The sequence below is a fragment of the Cyanistes caeruleus genome, chromosome 1 (genome assembly GCF_971803275.1).
Source record: "Cyanistes caeruleus chromosome 1, bCyaCae1.hap1.1, whole genome shotgun sequence".
In the NCBI taxonomy this organism is placed as follows: Eukaryota; Metazoa; Chordata; class Aves; order Passeriformes; family Paridae; genus Cyanistes; species Cyanistes caeruleus.
The window spans coordinates 65,402,412-65,421,773 of record NC_141701.1 but is presented as its reverse complement, the minus strand read 5'-3'; the positions used below and the strand labels follow the sequence as shown (position 1 = coordinate 65,421,773).

The 19,362-nt window shown below is 40.9% G+C and overlaps 1 protein-coding gene across 13 annotated transcripts in view; it reads right to left on the bottom strand.

The window, feature by feature from the left end:
* Positions 1-19,362, bottom strand: part of PTPN3 (protein tyrosine phosphatase non-receptor type 3) — a 160,441-nt gene that overhangs the window by 103,370 nt on the left and 37,709 nt on the right. For 2 of the 13 annotated variants that reach the window (XM_086896654.1, XM_086896677.1), the window contains exon 1: positions 17,908-18,094. The exons of 4 other annotated variants lie outside the window; for them this stretch is intronic. Coding sequence is in view for 1 of the 9 variants with exons in the window: in XM_086896618.1 (XP_086752744.1) it covers positions 11,459-11,465 (7 nt within the window). In the remaining 8 variants the exon portion in view is untranslated. Of the gene's footprint in view, positions 1-11,458; positions 13,185-17,422; positions 17,682-17,907; positions 18,095-19,362 lie in introns of those variants that run through there. 7 more of the 13 variants (XM_086896696.1, XM_086896628.1, XM_086896661.1 and 4 more) reach the window with 7 other exon arrangements.

Sequence of the window (19,362 nt, the reverse complement as noted above, 5' to 3'; positions counted from 1 at the left end):
GACCAGTCCAAAAAGCACTCACCTCAAATAGATGCTCCTGCATCTTCCCTCCACTACAAATCCAGTGGCAGCTATCTCTTGGACATTTTCTCCCTTTAAACACATAAATTAAGCTCCCAAAGAACCAAAAATCAACCTCCCAGTCAGGATTCAACACAGCTTTGGTGCTAAGCTCAGGCTGGACAGCCATGTTCCTGGCAGCACAGATACCTCCCTAGACCAGGGAAGGCAGAGCATTCCTCCACCATCACAGGCTGGGGTGAGTATACTGGGCCAGCTTTTGGACAAATACCTGCTAAACCTTCTGCCATGAGGCCACCAAAGAAGAGTGAGCATGAGCCATGCAAACCAAATTGGAGTTTGGGGAACTAAAATGGAATGGATTAGAGCGAGATTTTGTAAAGGAGTCTGGTAAAGAACTGCTTGCTCTTGAGTGAAGTACAACTTTGGTTTTATTGGAAAACAGGGTAGGGGGGTTGTTTTAGGGTTTTTGGCATTTTCTTATTTCTTCTCCAACTGTCTTACTGACATATAGCACTTGCACAAATAATTCAAGCCCATTTAGGTCATTTTACTCGTTTTTAACACAGCAATCCAGCAAATGGACATTTATAAAAAAGCCTCCTGTTGTGATCTGAAGTAATGCAAGTCTCTTTCAACCTTGTATTTACAAGGTTGTTAAAACTCTCATGCACAGCCAAGATCACATAATTTACAGAATTAAACCATCTCATTTTTGAGAAAGTATCCCTATGTATCAACTGCTGCTATTTTTCAGAGTTTACAATTCAGAGGCAAGTTTGGTTTTTAAGTTTCAAATCATTCAGTGCACAAGACAATGGCAAGCATTTTCAAACAAGCACACCAAATTTTGCCAAGTAGATCTGACATTCCCCAAGCCTTTCTATTTCAGTTTTTGTATTCCTGGCTGACAGGTAGAATATTTATCTACTTCCCACAAAGCAATCTTAGCATGCTGTGGCAACTGATTACAGAGGAATGCAGGCACTAGGCCAGTATTGCTGGTTTATACTGAAATGGGAGCAAAAAAGGGAGAGCTCTGCTTATAGTGCTGAGATCTGGCATCTCCACCAGTTTCCTCTCTGCTCAGCACTTTTGCAAGAGGTAATGGGCAATGCCTCCCCACAGGCAAATTCCTCAAAACCTAATGTAGAAGGGTTGGGAGAGGTAGAGGGGGTTGACTGAAGCATCTCATCAGTCAATGATCATAGCTCATCATTAGAGCTATGATCACAGAACAGCTAGAATGAAAAACAGGACAGAAGTCCACAACTACTGTTTTTTTTGCTTTCGTGTTTCTTTCATGACCCAGCAGTACACCAAAAGTGCATTTGAAAGGAAAGGCATCAAAACAAGGGCTATCTGAAAACAAAGTACTGTATTTCTGGTTTTGCTGAAGACTAGTTAATTGGCCAAAAACAAGCAGTACAGCAAATCAATGACAAACCAGCCTTTTTTCCTGGAAATAACTGATCATCATGAGAGCCTTAAAGGAGTAATTAATTTGAAATGGGTTCTTCGATGTCATCAAGCTTATTTTACCTTAGCAACTGAATAAAATAGATTAACAGCTTGATTTTGAAAGCTATTAGCTAAACCTTTACATAGATCTCTAATATTTAAGCTGATGCTGTAATCAGTAACAAAGGTAATGACCCCTATTCCAGATTGCCTACCCTAAATTACACCTAAATAAAAATACTCATCTTAGTTTATTTAATCTTAATTGCTTTCCTAGTGCAAAATGTACCTTGTTATGACCAAGTAAGTGGTCTGCTTGCCCACGAGAGCTTTCTGAATGTCACATCAATATTTACACATGCTGAATGCTCTCAGCTGCTGCCTGATCTTTGGAATCAAAGTACAAATTCTGACCTACACCACATACACTTTCCTACTATTAATAAAACCCAGTATTTCACCCAAGCAAGTTTGTACCTTGCGAAAATGGGGTGGGGATTCAGCTTCAGCATGCACTGAAAATTAACTGCTAAATCTAGCCAAAACTTGCAAGGTATGTAACCTTCAACCAGGTTAAATTCATGCAGCAGCATAGAGTCCCCTTTTGAAGCAATACAACAAGAACATAAATTCTTCCAAGTAAAGGCAATTTGCAAGAATAGAAAGAATAATTGGTAGGACAGTTCTGATGGGGACTGAATGCAATGACAAGCTGGCATCCTACCCTGAGCCAGAAAACACAAAGCAGCCAAAGTGAATCACAGCAGCATGTTTGGAAGGCAGGTCTAAGAGAACTTCATAGCAGAGCTCTGGCTGGGAAACACTTGAAAACCTTGAGGAAAAATCAAAAAGGGAATGCCTCCTGGTTTATTTCTTACCACATTCATGAAGAAAGAGATCCCCTTTCCATAAATTCCAAAAGCATTATATCAGATATGTTCAAAGGTAAAAATAAATCAGAAGCAATAAGACTAATTGAATCAGGAACTAGTGCAGGCTCTGAAGAATATAGGGGGTTTCAAGTAGAATAAGCAGAAGACGAGACATAAAAAAAAGTACTGGATGAATAAAAGCATAATGGGATGGAACAAAGCAAATGGTTACACAGGTATGACAACCAAACAGAGACTGGAAGAAGAAATTAGATAAGATAGTGAAGGGGAATTACTTAGCATCTTTAAAAAAAAAAACTAATGAAGTTTGCTCCTGAAGAACTAGATGAGTGTCAGGCAACAAAAAAAAATGTATTTAGGATTTGTACAAATTCCTATTACCACCATTAAAAAGAAAAAAAAAAAGAAAAAAAAAAAAGGAAAAAAAAAAAGGATAGGGGTTAAACCATCGATTATTGTGAAATAAAATATGGTGTTTGGGGCATTTTTTTTCCCTCGGGGTTTTTTTAGGAGGTCATGCTTGCTTGGTTTTTTTAAATGTCCATTGAAGTTTCACTATCTTTTGTGAATTTCCCTTCATAAATGTTAGGTAGTATGATTACATGCTGAGTCTGAAGTGCTTCCTTGACAGCACCTTTTTTGTCTCCCAGCCAGTCTCAAGAAATGTTATCTGCACAATTGGGGGAGGAGACAGATGCATCTCATTCAACTATCTGGCATTCTCTTACTACTGAATTTGTCACCTTTTTCTCCAACATGACCCAAATCATTCATGTACAGAGAACTAACAGTGACCACATTCACACATTAACTTCTGTGCCAGACATGCACTACTACACTTACATACAGGTCTTAACATTTTGTCTTAGAGATAAAGGTTTGACCTGCTACAGTATAAAACCTTTTGCAATCATTCACTTTTCATGCTTCGAGACCAGCTCCCCAGCTCTACCTTATTAATATCTCCAGAAGGAGAGGGAAATAAAAACCTCAGAAGAACAAGGGTGACAGCTCTTTCTGGTGGTATTATTACAATCATCATCATAGACTGTACTAATTACTTTCTTCTACCGCAAGCTTTCAGTATGCAACAGTTTAGCAAACTATCACCTTCCTATCTCCAAGAACTTTTTGCTCAATGACCAATATTAAACCATGAGGGAAAAAACTGGCATCACTGCCAAAGATGTACAAAATGAAACAAGTACCATAGTGCACTAAGCTTGTAAGAAAGAAATGTTTATTCTTACTTGTGTAGATGGAATCAGAGGAATGATACTGTAATTTTCTTCAGAAAAAAAACAAACTGTTTTGATCAATTAATCAAACCCTTGGAAAGCAAGAAGAGCAGAATATCAATGTAGTTGAAGTAAAATGAAATCCTTATGAGGCTGTAACACTTTTTCCTAAATTTAGAAGTTCAACTACTACCAAGTGTTATCAAATCTAAGAAATTCAGTATCAAAATACACCTCTCATTACAAATGCAGTAAAGAAAGGATTAAAAAATTCAAAAATGCGTATTTCAAATGGCTACTTTCCTCTGGTTTTCAGCCATGCAAACCTCCAAAAGAGGCTTTAAAACAGCTTGGAAGAGAAGCCTGGCTGTGCTGGGCCCCACTGGCCCCCCTAAGAGCGTGGCCGCAGGGCCTCCAGCCCAGCGCACCCTGCCCACTCTGCCGCGGTGACACCGTCAAGCCGCCCCGCGCTGGCAACACGGAGGTCCAAGCTACTCATTAACCAGGGCTGGGCAGGAGGCTCCCAAACCCCCGGGACATGAGGGTGTTTCCAGAGCACCTGCGAGCTGAGCTAACACATCGAGCTCACCGCCCTCTCGCCCGGAACAAACTCCAGGGGAAGCCTGTGCACTGCCTGCCCTGGGAGAGTGGGCTCAGTGCTGACAGCAGGCGGTCAAAACCAGCTCCTCTATTCCAGGACTAATCCCTCTGACCACCTTCTCCCCGCTTCCTTGCCCTGTCAAGGGAAGCTGTCACCTAAATTATAATATTTGTAATTGTTCAAACAGTAGTTAATTATAAATCCAGCTATCCAGAGGAAGGTGACAGCACACCAGTGCCTGGAGCAGAGCTGTTTGAACGCGGTCTGTGATGGCTGCAATTATGCTAAGGAGGCATGGAAGAATAAGGAACTTCTACATCAAACTTCTCTTCTTGAATACAAACACCTTGCTGCCCACTTCAAGAGCAGGTCCTAATATGGTTAGGTGCCAGGAAAACAAAAAAAAACCAGGGCTGATCTAAGTGCAAAGAAAATAAAGATATGAAATAATTTAAACAAATAAAAATAATAAAATAATATTAAATAAAATATATATAAAATATATAATAATATATAACATATATAAATATATATATTTATAAAATAAAAAATAAATAAAATAAAGTAACAAAGAAAAGAATAAATCATTAGCAACAACAGGTAAAAAAAAAAATTGCAGTTTTCATTTAGAGAAATACTGAACTTGTAACTGTTTTTCTCCCTGCTTGAAATACTTTTACTAGCATAAAGAAAAGAAAAAAAAAATTAAAATAATCCAAGGAGTCATCATTAACATATGGATATACTTTACAGGCTTGTAAAGCATATCCATATATACATACTCCTCTTCTATTGCAATGTTAAGCACTGGAAACAGTGTCTAAAACTTGCTAAATATACTCAAATCATAATTAAACCAAGTAGTCCCTGCATCTAATTTTACATGCAAACAGTCACAGGTTAACATAAAAGGTTTTGAATATTTAAGTATACTTTCCCATGGAGTAGCTTACAGGATTTTGTTATCTCCAGTTAGAGATCCTTAAGTTCCACTCTGAAAGCTGGGTCTAAATTTTTAGGTTTTCTGCAGTACTGTACAGATTTCACATAGTATACGCACAGACATCACCACAGGTCTCAGGATTATTTCCTGAACCAGTAGATAGGAGAATTACCTTGGCAAAATTTGAAAGGTTAATTTGAAATGTCATACAGGGAATGCCAATAGATTACACTGACTTTGTAACAATTTCTACAATGAACTGCTGGGACAAAATCAAAAAGACACCAGGAAGGCCAACCACTACAGCTGGCCAGTTTGGAAAACAGACAGACAAACAAATTAAAAAAACAAAAAAATCAAAAAAAATCCACCAATAAAAATTCCCAGAAACCAACTACAGACAGGATATGTCTACCTCAAAGTGCCTTGAAACACATATAGCTCCACCATTTATAAGCTTGTCTTAACATGCTCAATTTGTTCTGCAACAAACATACCAATATCTATGCTATTTTCATATGTGTGCATATACATACACAACACGCCATCAGCCATAAAATCTTCATTCAGGTATTCATAATTTACATATAATCAATAATAAATTGGGGGAAAGTATGTGCCAGTAATAGTCAAATGCTTTCTGATTAGGTTTGAAACTAGATTTTTAAATACTACTCAAGCAGCTTGGTATTCATCAAGCAGACTCCTTACAGGATGCAACCTCACTAAGAGCTCTTTCTGCTCTCATATAAGTAAAAACAACTGAGTATCAGCATTATAGCTGTTTCTCTAATATAGAACAGCAATGTAAATTCTTTAAGTAAGTTTATCATTATGTACTGGCAACAGTATTGCACTGGCAGAATGATTTCCCAAATCTATTTTCAACGGAAAAAATATCCTTTATTTTAACAACGTTAATGTAATTTCCATTATGCTACCACAAATATTTTAGAAAAACGTGGTCATATACGACCTAGATCACAGAATCATAGAAAAATCTAGGTTGAAAGGGACCTCTGGAGATCATCTGGTCTAACTGTTCTTGAAAGTAGGGCTTTAAAACAGATTTTCCAAGGTCCCATCAGGTCAAATCTTGAATACTTCCAGCAAGAAAGACTTCAATACTTCTCTACATAATCTATTCCCAGAGTTAAATAGTTCTCAAAGCAAATATTATTTTTTTCCCCTTATATACAGCCATCTAATTAAAAAGAAACAAAAACAAACAAACAAAATGAAAAAGATAGTAAATATAAACATACTGCAAATAAAAATGGAATAACAGAATTTAATGTCTGCAGAATATTTATTTCAAGTAACCACAGGTTTATAACAAATGTAACTGGTTAAGTCCTATATTTATAATTAAATAACTTGGTAGTATATCAGTGATCCCTTTGGTGAGTACCTCTGGCACCATCCACTATCCTAAGAGTCACACAGGAATTCCCAGATGCCTCTGAGCATGCACCTACTACTCTCATCTCTTAGGATTCCAAGCTGCCAACTCTCCAAGCCTGAGCCCTTCCCCTCTTTTATCAGATCCCAGGCCTTTGTGAGTCCCTCACATTCCTCAATAGTGCCAGCCTTGCCCAGCCGATGTAGAGAGCACCAGTGTAGGTAGTGACTGAACGTAAGCACCTGCTCACTCTCTGCCCTGTGGGCAGAGCAATACAGACATCTGCAGAGCCTCACACAGAAGTCCCAGACCTAGGGCAGGCAGGAACCTCTTCATATAATACACAGCTTGATGTCTTTAAGACATTATACATATAAAATGTGTTGAAACCAAGAGGACTGAACATTACTGGTGCAGGGATGGACAACCAGCACACTTTTTAAACAGCAAAACTCAGGAGTGGAGTGTTTATTTGACCCAATGGGGTGTGAGGTCAGCTGACAGCACATTAGAATTAAGTAAGAAGAAACGCAAACTTGCACCTCACTTACTTGACACACGTCAAAAGGGATCTCAATGGATGGAAAAGAAGGACATTATGCTGTCTAACCTTATCTGCTGGCGAGAGGCACATTTGCTGATTGCCTTGAAGTTGCCTCTAATCAATCCAGTAAAACAGGCTTTTTTATTACCCGTGTTCAGTATAACCAAGTTCAGTATAACAAAGTTCAACTTTGCCTTATAGCATGGAGATGGTTGTAAAGCCAGTTTTTCTCCACACTGACAGAAAAAGCAAACGTGCTTCAATGAGTGCTGTGAGCTGTCTCTAAGCAAGAGAGGCCATCTCACAGCTCTGGGTGCTGGCACGTGGCAGCTGAGGACCACTGGTACACACAGGACTCCTGCAGTGCTGTGACAATCCACACAGCTGAGGTGACGCCTTTGCCAACACTTTCTTCAGAGCTTCTAAAACATTAGGCCTACAATCTACTGTTGTAAATAAAGTTATAAGAATAAACACAGTGTCTTGAGCTTAGAATTTTACTTAGTTAAATAAACTAAGCCTTCTAGTCCCTAAAGGGGGACTACAAAAGGAGAGGGAATCTTTTACACAAGCACAGTGACAGGACAAGGGGGAATGCCTTTAAATTAGGAGAGAGTAGATTCAGATTAGATATTAGGACAAAATTCTTGCCCGTGGGGGTGGTGAGTGGATGCCTCATCCATGAGTGTTCAAGGCCAGGTTGGACAGGGATTTGAGCAATCTGTTCTAGTGGAAGGTGTCCTTGCACACAACACAGAGGTTGGAACTTAGTGATCTTTAAGGTCTCTTCCAACCCAAAAACCATTCAATGATTCTACAATGATAAGCAGGGGAGGAGACATACTATGCTTGGTGTTTACATTATTGATGTGTTTATAAATGTCTGGGGGACAGAAGGCAGAGGGACAAGCATGGGCCAAAAAAAAAAAATCTACTTTTTCCTTAAGTAAATGAGGTGATAATAAAGTTGCAGTGCTGGACACTTGGGAGACTAAGCAACATGCAGATTTATTTCCTTCATACCCAGATAACACAACTTGTACTTGTCTTTGGCTGCTTACTTTGACACCCAAAAGAGAAATTTTAAGCCAGTTGTTTTATATTGGGAAAGATTTACTTCCTGGGTAATCATTAAAGTAAATAAGTAAATAACTTAAATAAAATCATTTAAAAACAAAAGCAAAACCGAACAAGGATGACCGTAGTAGGCAACATGACACTACTCCAAGTCAGTTCAAGGTAGCACACACTGGTTAACAAGTAACAGAGGTTGTAACTGATAATAGTAACAAAATCACTTGCTCCTAAGAGTACTGACAGTACTTGGTGACAGAGCTAACTTTAGACCTCTAAAAAACAGACTCTAAAGGCTTGCTTTTAAGACCACATTAATTAATCTCTGAAAATTCTACTTTCAGAGCATGTTATCCCTCAAAACTTCTTTTAATAAAGGGTCAAATTCCTTATACATAAGCTAAAGAAAATGGGGAACACATCATGACAAAACTTGGTTTCCTGTGAAAAACTATCTTAAGCCCTCTGCAATCCTTCTGCTCCAAGAAGATGGAGGGTTGTTTTGAAGAAACATTTTTTATATTATGTTTTCAGAATCAAGAAGTTAGCACAAATGAGAAGTTATTCCAGTGATCAATTACCCTTATCAGAATCACAGAATCATTTAGGCTGGAAAAGATCTCTAGGACCATCAAGTCCAGTCATTAGACTAGCACTGACACCACTAATCCATGTCCCTAAGTGCCACATCTAGATGCCTTTTAAATATCCCCAGGGATGGTGACTCTACCACTTCCCCGGACAGCATGTTTAAAAGCTTGCTAATTTGCTTGGTGAAGAAAATTTTCCTAATTCTGAATATGCTCAACTTCATATTCCACTGCATCACTGTTTGATTACCACAAGACCTTTGATGGCTCACAAGTCAGATAAATTTGTTTAGAAACTAAGTATAGTTAGATGAATGACACTCATGGTAAAATCAAATGTACTGCTATCTCGGGATCTAAAGCCAATACATATTAACATGTAATAAGCACGGTTTACCAGTTTACCACTGATTTTAAACAACTGTGTAATTATGTTCTTCTGTTCATTGTGACAAGGTGAAAAAATTGTGATGCTGCAACCTTGTGCAATCTGCTCCAACAAAAGTATGATGCTCCCGACTCATTTCAGGGAGATACCACCTGATCTATGCAGTGCACTGGCGAGAAGCAGAATGCTGTTGGCCAGTTCAGACTCTGTAACTGAACAGTAACAGGACACGTGCATGATACATCAGTTATTTGGTACCTTTGGTCAAAGGCACCATGTATCACATGAATGAATTGAAAGACTAAATATTCATTTGAAAAAAAATAAAGCAGTATCTGTTCAAAAAAAGGCATAAGACAAAAAAAAAAAAAAAAAAAAAACAAAAAAACCCACAAAGCACACAACCCACAACTTTCCCCACTATTAAACACTGAATCAGTTCCTAGTTACCAAGAGCCACTGTGATTCCCTTAATTCTGGAGCCTTATCAGCTGCCAAGGGCCAAAACACCAGCTTCCATAAGATAGGTACCTTTTCTCCAGATGTGCATTTTCAATATTAATAGAAAGCACACTAACCAAAGCTGGAGAATAAACTTAAAAAAACATGGAGTTTATTGAACAGAAAGCTACAATTAGGACAGCTGCTTTACTACAAGAGTATTCTGGGAAGTTCTAAAATATGTCAGGGATTTTTTGGTTTCTTGTCATATCAGTAGTGCCCCCTGAATAGTGTGGTCCCACAGAAACTTCCTCCACTTACTAAACTTTCTGGCAACTACTTCAAAGAAAAACTGTGTTGATAAAGTCAAACAAATCTGAAAGAAGGAGGAAAAACCTCCATCGTGGCTGCAAATATAAAACTACACCTATGTGCAGTCTTACTAAAAGCTGTTAATTTAATATATACAAAGTACACAAATTTAATATATACAAAGTATCACAAGTATTTTCACAGGTTAGGAGTTGCCTAATATTTGCACATCTTAATTTTCTCAGTGATACCTCAAATTGTCTGTACTTTTGGAGTAAACCAGAAAGCATTGATTCCACCCCAAACTGTTCTCCACAATTCTAAGTTAAAAACAAATACTGGAATTTTATCACTGGCTTGCAATGTTCTATGAAACAGCCATCAAATGCTGCATACTTCTCCAAGCAGCCTATTCTGTCTTGTTCTACGATTGCATTTTTTAAATTGTTTTGTAAAATACAAGAAAAATTTAAGTTTTTTTAGCTAAGCAGTATGGCTTTTTAATTTAGCATGTACGGCTAAATTCTTAGCAACCTTTTCAGGCACCACACAAAATAAACTACACTTACAAAATCATGCTATGAAAATAGAAAGGTTTATGATCATTAAAACAATAGGGTCTTTCTGTAAAAATATTCCCAAAAGGCATGATCTCTTTTCAAACTAATTATTAATAGAATTATGAACAAGACAATTTTTAGAGTGGCTTATGCTGTATCCAAAAATCAAGCTCACCAATGAGTTTCCATCAAGTGAAAATTGTGACATCTTTTTTAGGCATCTGAGAATGTCATGGATGAAAATGGCAGTGGGCAGAAGAGATACTAAAATTGCAACCAGGTTTACGCTATTATTAATAGAAGGATCGTTCTGATAAGCAACTGCACCAATTCACAAATTGAGAGAATCAAGACTTAAAATTGCGCTAGGCATAGGAAAGGGTGGAAACCTTACTCAAACAGCGGTAGTCTAGGCAACTCTATCTAAAATAAAAAACTATCAGAGTTCAATAATTTTATCCCCTTAAAGTCTCTTGATAATTAACACAATCCACTGACACACTGAACCCAAAAATAAGAAGCCAAGGACATCATAAAAGCTTGAACTATACCATAACTACAAACTTAGTACACTCAGTAAGCCAGGATGTTAGACAAATATTTTTAAACGAGTTTCCAAAGTGTTTTAATAAATCTTTACCGATATACAGATAAATATATATAAATATGGCTAGAAGCATGTACAAAAACTAGAAATTCTCTCATCCTACAACAACCTCTGAAACCCAATAAGGACAGCTTGAGCTCACTAGTTGTTCAAAGATGTGTTTCTTTCCTACAGTAAACATGGACTCATATATTCTGAAAGAACAATGTGAAGATAAGGCAAGCTGTACTTTAACATGCGCTAGCTGATCTTCAACTTGACCAAAGTACAATCTGTTTTATCTGCAGGCTCTTAATGTGTTAATTAGAATATCAGCAACACAGTCAAGAAAATACCTTCTTCCAGACAAACCACTAGCATGGAAAGCGTGGCAAAAACAATACCTTGCATGTCCTTAACTTCAGGTGCATGCTCACATTTGACTCAGTCAAAACCTGTGCCTCTATCTACCATTCTGGCTCCAGAAGCACAGTCCTTCCCCATCTATGCAAAAAAAACCAAAAAACAAAGGAAAAAAAAAACAAATCACAAAAAATTGTGAAAAGCTTTCAGACTGGCACAGATGTAGAAACAGAATACAAATACACATATATCCAATACCTGTGATAAAACCCTTAAGAAAAAACCCACACCAAAACTGAGCGAAACAGAAGAGATCAGACCTCTGCATACTCAGGCCAATCCCTGGGGAACACCCCATGCTGAACAAGAGGATCCATAGTCACAGAACTGTAGGCAAACAACACAAGAACAACACTACAGTACGAAATCCCACATGTATACAAGTCACAGCTCCGGCTCCCAGCTTTGATTCATAAAATGCGTCATTCCAGCGAGCGTAACTGTATCACATAACTTGCTAGGGAAATAGCCATGGTTACTCATCACAGCTTGGTGTTATGAACCGCTGGCTTTCCATAACACTGCACACACCAGATTAAAATCTCTCCGGGGGTGGAGGGAGAGGATAGCAGGAAATCAATGAACAAGATGTCAAATCATAACTACTTTCATACTTCAAAGTACAAATAAAACAGCATTTGACTTAGTAGTGAAATACTTCACTGTTGATTTCAGCTGCTTACAGATGCTCCTTCTTTAGAACTATTTTTTAAAGTCTTGCTCAGGCTAAAAAAGGAAGAAAGTCTGGTTCAGAATAAATAATAAATTACTTGAAAGTAAAAGGGGATTTTTGCATCTTGCTATAAAAAAAACTTAAAAGGTAGCTTTACCTTGTGCACATGCATGTTTAATTTGACCTTTAAACCATATTGTTGAGTCACAAGCCTTGGTTAGTACCACTGGCATCTGTCAGAACCACCAAAATTAGAGCTACCACCAAAACACTGCAACTGTATTTGCCAGCTACAAAGGATGAGGCATTTTATGATTTCACACAAATTTTACCATTACTTCATCTTCAGAAAATATAAAAGTGAAGCATATTTTGTATTGTCCACCTTTACATCAGAAAAGAAATATTTTGTCTTGAAAGCTTATGTGAGCTGAAAGGAAAAGTTCACAATTAGTTTTATATTACATTGCAACAGAAGAACAAAAACTTGGAATCACTTTCTGTACAGTTTTCTTCTCGCAGAGAACTTAAAAACATACTGATTTTATTTTCACCTTAAGTAATTAAAAACATCTTGAACTGCTTGTAAAACTTAACCTCTCACTAAGATAACACACATGTACAAGTTTGAATTGAAAGCTGGCTTTTGCTTCACTTTTTATTAATTTCTATGACCAACAACACTTAATATTAGTAGGAGAGTTTAAAAAACAAAAACTAGTGACTGAACCAAGAATCCTGAGACTTAGTAGTACACAGTACTTACTGAGAATAACTACCTAACCAATTTCAGAGTGCACCGGCCACCAGCTTGAATTACTAGAGATAAAAGCTGGTTGTTGACAAAGATGATAGAGGAGGTGACAAGGGTTACTACCTTGACTCTTGAAACATACTCACTGAATTGGTCAATACAAGCAAGCATGCAACTTATTAGCTTGGCTGTATTTTGACTTTGTGATGCAGGGAAAAGAACTCATTTCACTTTTGGCAAAAAACACCTTTCAGAAAGCCTAATACTCCTTCTAAAAAAGGGATTGAGGTCACTTATCTTGAAAAGTTCCTCTCAACTTCAAATTCTGAAAAATGCAGTTTCCTCAGCAGTGTGTTTAGTCATAATTCAAAGCTTGGGACACTCTCTCTCTCCCCCTAACATATGTTGCTGTGCTTATATCAAACCTAAACTTGCCAGGAGAGGGAGCTGATGAAATTACAGCCAGTATGAGAGATTAACATATGCTCATAGCATGCACAAGCTCCACTGCTCCTGGGATTTCTGTTTTATTTGTAAAACTGCATTACTTGTCTAATGCTCTGTAATCTTCACATTGAAGAGACATTTGCAGAAGTTTAACAGAGGGAACTTAGTCAGAGAGACACATCAGACAAGACCACTCCTAATGATTTTAATTTCAAACAGAGCCATTAGGATAATGTGCTGGTTCAGACTTAGGGACCTAGAGCCCACAGAGACCCACTACATCCCTTACACAGTGATGTGCTCTCCTGTTAAATCAATGGTGACAGTTCTTGGACAGAAGAACTGTATTTATTAAAAGGAGAAGTATTGTTATTGGATTGAGACACATGCTGAGAAGGGATAGTAAGACAGTGTGAGACAAGAAGTGAACCACAGAACTGTGACAGACAAAGCCAGAGGAACTCTAAGACGGGTGAAGAAACAGGTATCATTCTGCTTGTATATTCTTCAATTTTTTTCTGGAAACTGATTAAACAATACCTCACATGTTCCTGAAGAGTATCAGATGGATAATCTGTATTCCATTTTCTTTGGATATCTCTAACTTGTAAACCAAGAATATGTGAGACTCATGAGGTGAACAACAGCACAGCAGTGCACCAAGAACCTGCAAGGTTTACAAGTATCTCTTGATTCCTCCTGACCCAAAAGACAGGAACTCCTTGTTACCATTACTCATGTGTAATGTTTGGAAATCTAAACCAAAATCTATCAGATCAGGCATGACCAGACTTCAGCATCACAGTGACTTCAGCACAACTCAAGCAACTGAATTATGTACAAAGTATCAGTGTTTTCTGCAGGGAGAAGGCTCTTCAAGACTGTGAATGCAGTTTGATAATAGGAAGGAAAATTAAGACAAAAAAAAAAAGCCTTAAAAAGCAAGCTTTTAGGCAATGTTTTCTATAGTATCTGATTTCGTAGCATTTCATGAATGCAGGGATATGAAAAGAAGAAGGAGCAAAAAGTCCTATAGTGGGCACATGATTAAGTTTCATATTACAATGCTAATAATGTAAGTTAGAACTACTCTATGAGGTTCAGTATATGCTCATTGAAGGCAATGGTATCTTAGGGTATGGAGAGATCAGAATAAATTATCTCAAGGTATGTCAGGATGAAACCTGCAGCACATCCGTTACTCCACTCCAACTGCTTGTGTGCATGTTCTTTCTCCTTAGTAAACACCTCAACAGAAGAATAACTTACCTCCCACAAATTCCCACTTGTCATGAGGAAAGCCCACATACACCTTCTGACTTCTAGGCTTTGAAAACAAGAAAACACTACAGCTCATGAAAAGCATCCAACTTCAAGACAAAACTGCAGGCAGAGCATTTCTAATTGATACTGACACTTCCCTTGCCTGGATTAAGTGGCCTAAATTCCGCCTCTCTCTTAAGAGACAACCCTAATTCAGAGTTACTTGATTGATTCCTATTCAAGTCAGCTATCCCAAGGTATGGGATGCTTCTACCAGGGGCTAAAATGCCAGAGCTATGGGTTCTTATCAGTGTTGTGCCAAATCTTCCTTGATAACTAACGTCATGCACTTGACACCATGGAACAAAATGCACACTGTACTGCTACATATAGGTAGTCAGAAGAGAAACCAGTGCTACAAACACCAACAAATACAACGAGGAAGCAAAATAAATATTTTTTTTCTTAATATACTCAAAGCTGTATACTCAAAGTTTTGGGAAAACAACTGAAAAATGTTGCCCTCTCATTTTCCTGTGCAAACTTTTCAGTAGATGAGAACACAGTGTTCCCTCTGACAGAAATCAGTTCTCAAGTTCACAGTTATAAAACTTAGGGAATGTGTTTCTCAGTCAAAAAACAAACAAAAAATGCAACAACTAAAACCAAATGCACACCACAAGGTTTCTATAAAATTTATAATGAACATTTATTACATTTAAAACAATGAGATTGGTGGCTGTGGTAACATCACCACTAAACTACATTTTACATTTACATGGTCAAGTTTTAATGAACAAATACCCCTATGCATAGGTGCCAGCATGGCAAATATTATTTGTGAATGAAGTGACAAAACAGAAGAACTGCTCACTGTACTGGCATTTAGCCCACCTTGGAGAATTTAACATTAATGACTTCTGTGCACAGGACTTGGTGTTGTACCTACATAAGGTTACTCTTTCAGTGTCTGTGTAAACCTATCGTTTACCCATCAGTATAAGAAGTAGGTCACAGCTTAGGAAAGGATGCACAACTGTCTCTGCTATAATACTGACTACTAACAAAACAGTCCACCCAAGATCTTTAGAAAACAGCTGATATTTTAGACTCCTGGATTGGATGAAAACATGTTTTATCACATGGTAAGTCAGGAACATATTCAAGAAGATGATGATTCTACCACTAGCTTTTTTATTATTACTTTTTTGTTGCTTCCGTCTACTGCTTTAAGCATATTACACCAATAATACAAAATAATTAGTTGAGAAGCAGTTATGGAGCTTTGCAATTTTATAGCACATCATTTAATTATAGTTTTATCAGCATCTTATTTTGTACTGAAAGCATTTTGGAAGCATGAGGGTAAAGACTTAAGTATTGTAAAGTACATGTGATATTACCCAAATTTATGTCCTAAAATAATGAATTGTCCTGGTCTTAGAATATGCAAAAGTTGATAATGGAAACAGAAATGCTTATTAAGTCAGAGAGAGAGATGACAAGTGTTAAGAGGTCTTCCAGGAATCCACTGCCAGCAACATTAGAGTGTTTAATGAAACAAAATTAATCTTATCATCACAACTTGGACCTCCAAATGACCTGTTCTGTTAAGTGTACTTAGAACTATGCAGAGTGTTACATTTTTTCTCATGAACTAAAAAACAAAAATGTATTAGTAATGGTATTTGTAACCAACCTATCAAGACATTTTTGCCACAGGACAATGCCAGAGAACGTCACCATCATAAAAATTGAGCATTTGTATTACATTAGTGAGCAAGCCTTTCTAGATGCAGTAACTGAGCAGACCCTTCTTCTCTACAGTTGTTTGTTGACTGTTCCCATAAGATCAAACCTATCCCGGTAATAGGCACAATTTGCTTCTTGTACAACTGGTTTCAGAAATTATTTTTTTTTTTAAAGTGAATGTGCAACTGCCCTCCAAAGCTAAGTATTCTACACATGTACATTCACTTTTTATAAATAATCTTTCAGTGCAACACTGTGCAAAATTAATACTTCAGTAATTTATGTGTTTCTACTATAAAGTCAGTTAGTGATTAACAGAGTACCAGCACAAATATTTAATTGCATTTAAGAACAAACTTGTTCTGTTTTCTGTTACACAGGTATTAGGACAGTAGCAATTTGTGTGACAGAGTTGTTGAAGAGTACCACAAGGGACGCAACCATCCTAGCATGGAAGACTAAAAAAATAAAAAAATAAAAAAAAAAATCCCAACTGTATCTTTGAAAGAGAGGAAAGCAAGGAGCAACAGAAGGAGAGACTGACTAATTACTTCAGATAAGTTCAGTCAAGAGAGGAAACGAGATGTGCTGAAAGATGAATGAGAATTTTATATTAAAAGCAGTATCCTATTTTACTGCTGTTGCATCTGTTCCATAACGCCAGTGAGGCAAACAGTTGTCACACTTGGCATATATGGATATATTATATATATATCTTAGATATATTACAGACATATTGGATATTTTTGTATCTCCACAGGGCAAGTCAGCACCCAAAATGCTGAAAAGTAACCGCTGTGGAGCCCCGGCAGCCTTCGTGGTGGGTCGGCTGCAGGTACTCAGTCTGTGGAACTGTGGTATCTCCGGGCTTTGGGGCTCTGATCCGCCGGCAGCCCCAGCCGGGCAGGGGCACGGGCAGGGCCGCCCTGCGCCCGCAGCGCTCCCCTCTCTCCTAAACACGCCCGAGGCACTCGGAGCTCCAGAACACTCTGAAGTCGGGTGCTCTGCCAACGACTTGGGGAAAAAATCCGGGAATAGAGAAGAAGACAAACTCACCCTGTCTTAACAGGCAGCAAAGGCGACTGCAGAGGGGAGCCCGAGGACGGGACGGGACCTTCCCCGTGCCCTCCCCCGGTGCCCGGCGCTAAACGCTCAAGGCGCGGAGCGGATCAGAACACGGAGGGACAAGGCGGAGCGGAGCAGCGCCGCCCCCCGAGGGCACGGCACGGCGGGCCACGGGCTGACAGCCGGGCGGACACGGCCGCGCACCTTCCCGCTCGCTCTCCCCTGCCCGCCCGCACCAGCAGCCGGGAGCAGCGCTCGGCCCCGCTCTCCCGCGGGGCCCGCGGACGGCCAGGCACCGGCGCCGAGCCAGCCGTCCGCCCGGGCACTCCGCCGCCCCGCCGAGGTGCAGGAGGAGGAGGAGGAGGAGGGAGGTGCGGGGGCGGCCCCGGCGGCACCGCCGCCCCCGCCTCCCGAGGCGCCCCGGCGGCGCCAACTTTCCCCGCGCCCCGCTCCGCTCCCGCCGCCTCGCCCGGTACCTGCCGCGCCGCCCCGCGCCGCCGCCCCGCTCCCCCAGGGGGCGCAGAAGGCCGTCACGGCCGTCGCGGCCGCCGCCACCGTGCGGACCGAGGAGAGCAGGTGCGGAGTGCGGGACCACGGAGCCGATCCTAACCCCGCTCCCGCCGCCGGCTGCGGCTCCTGCGCCTGGGCTGGGGCGGGGCGGGGCGGGGCGCTGAGGAGAGCCCGCCGCCCGCGCTCGCCCCCTAGCGGAGGGAGCGAGCGGCCGGGCCCGGCCGCGGTCCGCCGCCTGCCCCGCCGCTGCTCTCCGCCTCGGCTCCGCCCGGATCCCTTCGGCGCTTTCCGCCGTTTCCGCAGGGAGAACGGGAGCGGGATCACCGCGGATGGCGGGGCTGGGGCTGTTCCCTCGCTTCCCTTCCTGCCCCGCTGCAGCCCTGGCGGGGACTGCCCCGCCGCCACCTGTTCCCGCGAGGCCGTGGTGGCCCCGGTCCCTCCCGGGTCCCTCCCTGCCCACAGGTGGCAGCGCGGCACGAGGAACTCTAGTGGCTGGCTCCAGAGGCTGCCACGAGCTTGGCACACCGCCGGCCGGCGACCCCTGCCAGGGGACGAGGAGCCGGGTGTCCCTCGTGCCATCGCCTGGGGAAGTGACGGGGCCGGCACAGGAGGTGCGAAGTGTCACCACAGCCCGCAGCTGGCGGCACCTCGCCCGATCGCCTTCCCCCGCGGCAGGAAGGCCGGCCTGGCCGCCGGCGAGGCGTGGCGAGCTGGCCGAGGAGCGGGGATGCGCCTCCTGCTCCCCTGCTTCCCTCGCTTCCCTGCTCCCCGCCGGGCCCTGCGCTGCCGCGCCGCCCCGAGGGATCAGCTCAGGTCCTGCCAGCGGAGTAACTGTGTCAGAGCAACTTTACACCCATGCTAATTAACTGAGGCTTTCTGCGGCGCTAATTAACTGAAGCGGAATACCTCAATGGCCAAGCAGTCCCCTGGCATGTTTTCCCCAGTTTTAAAGAAATTTCCAGGTGCTTGGTCCTTGTGTCATAGTTGTGCTAATGCGACTGTACGCGAGAGCAGTGAAACAGTCTGGGTTGAAGTATTCAGATAAACCCTCCAAAATTGTGTGAAACTTGGATGGTGTTCTCCTGATCTGTTTCGGCCCCTGCCTTCAGCCATCTCTGTTGACCCAAATGCAGGGTTGGGAGCAGAGAGAATGAAGCGATGCGCCAGAAGCTCCCTGCAAGAGACCCAGATCCAGGGAAAAAACCACCAGAGACAAGCTGGAGAAAAGCATATCAGATGATTCCTTGACTTGGCTGTATTATTTCAAATTCCAGATTGCCCTTCCAAGCTTAGTTCAGGGACCTCTGAACTGCAGTACACAGGGTAAGTATGTCTGCTGTGGAGATGGGGCATTCTAAAATGCGACTTAGCTCTTGCCATCTGCTTATCTGTAGTGCTCTTCTAGTGAGCCATTTCTTGGG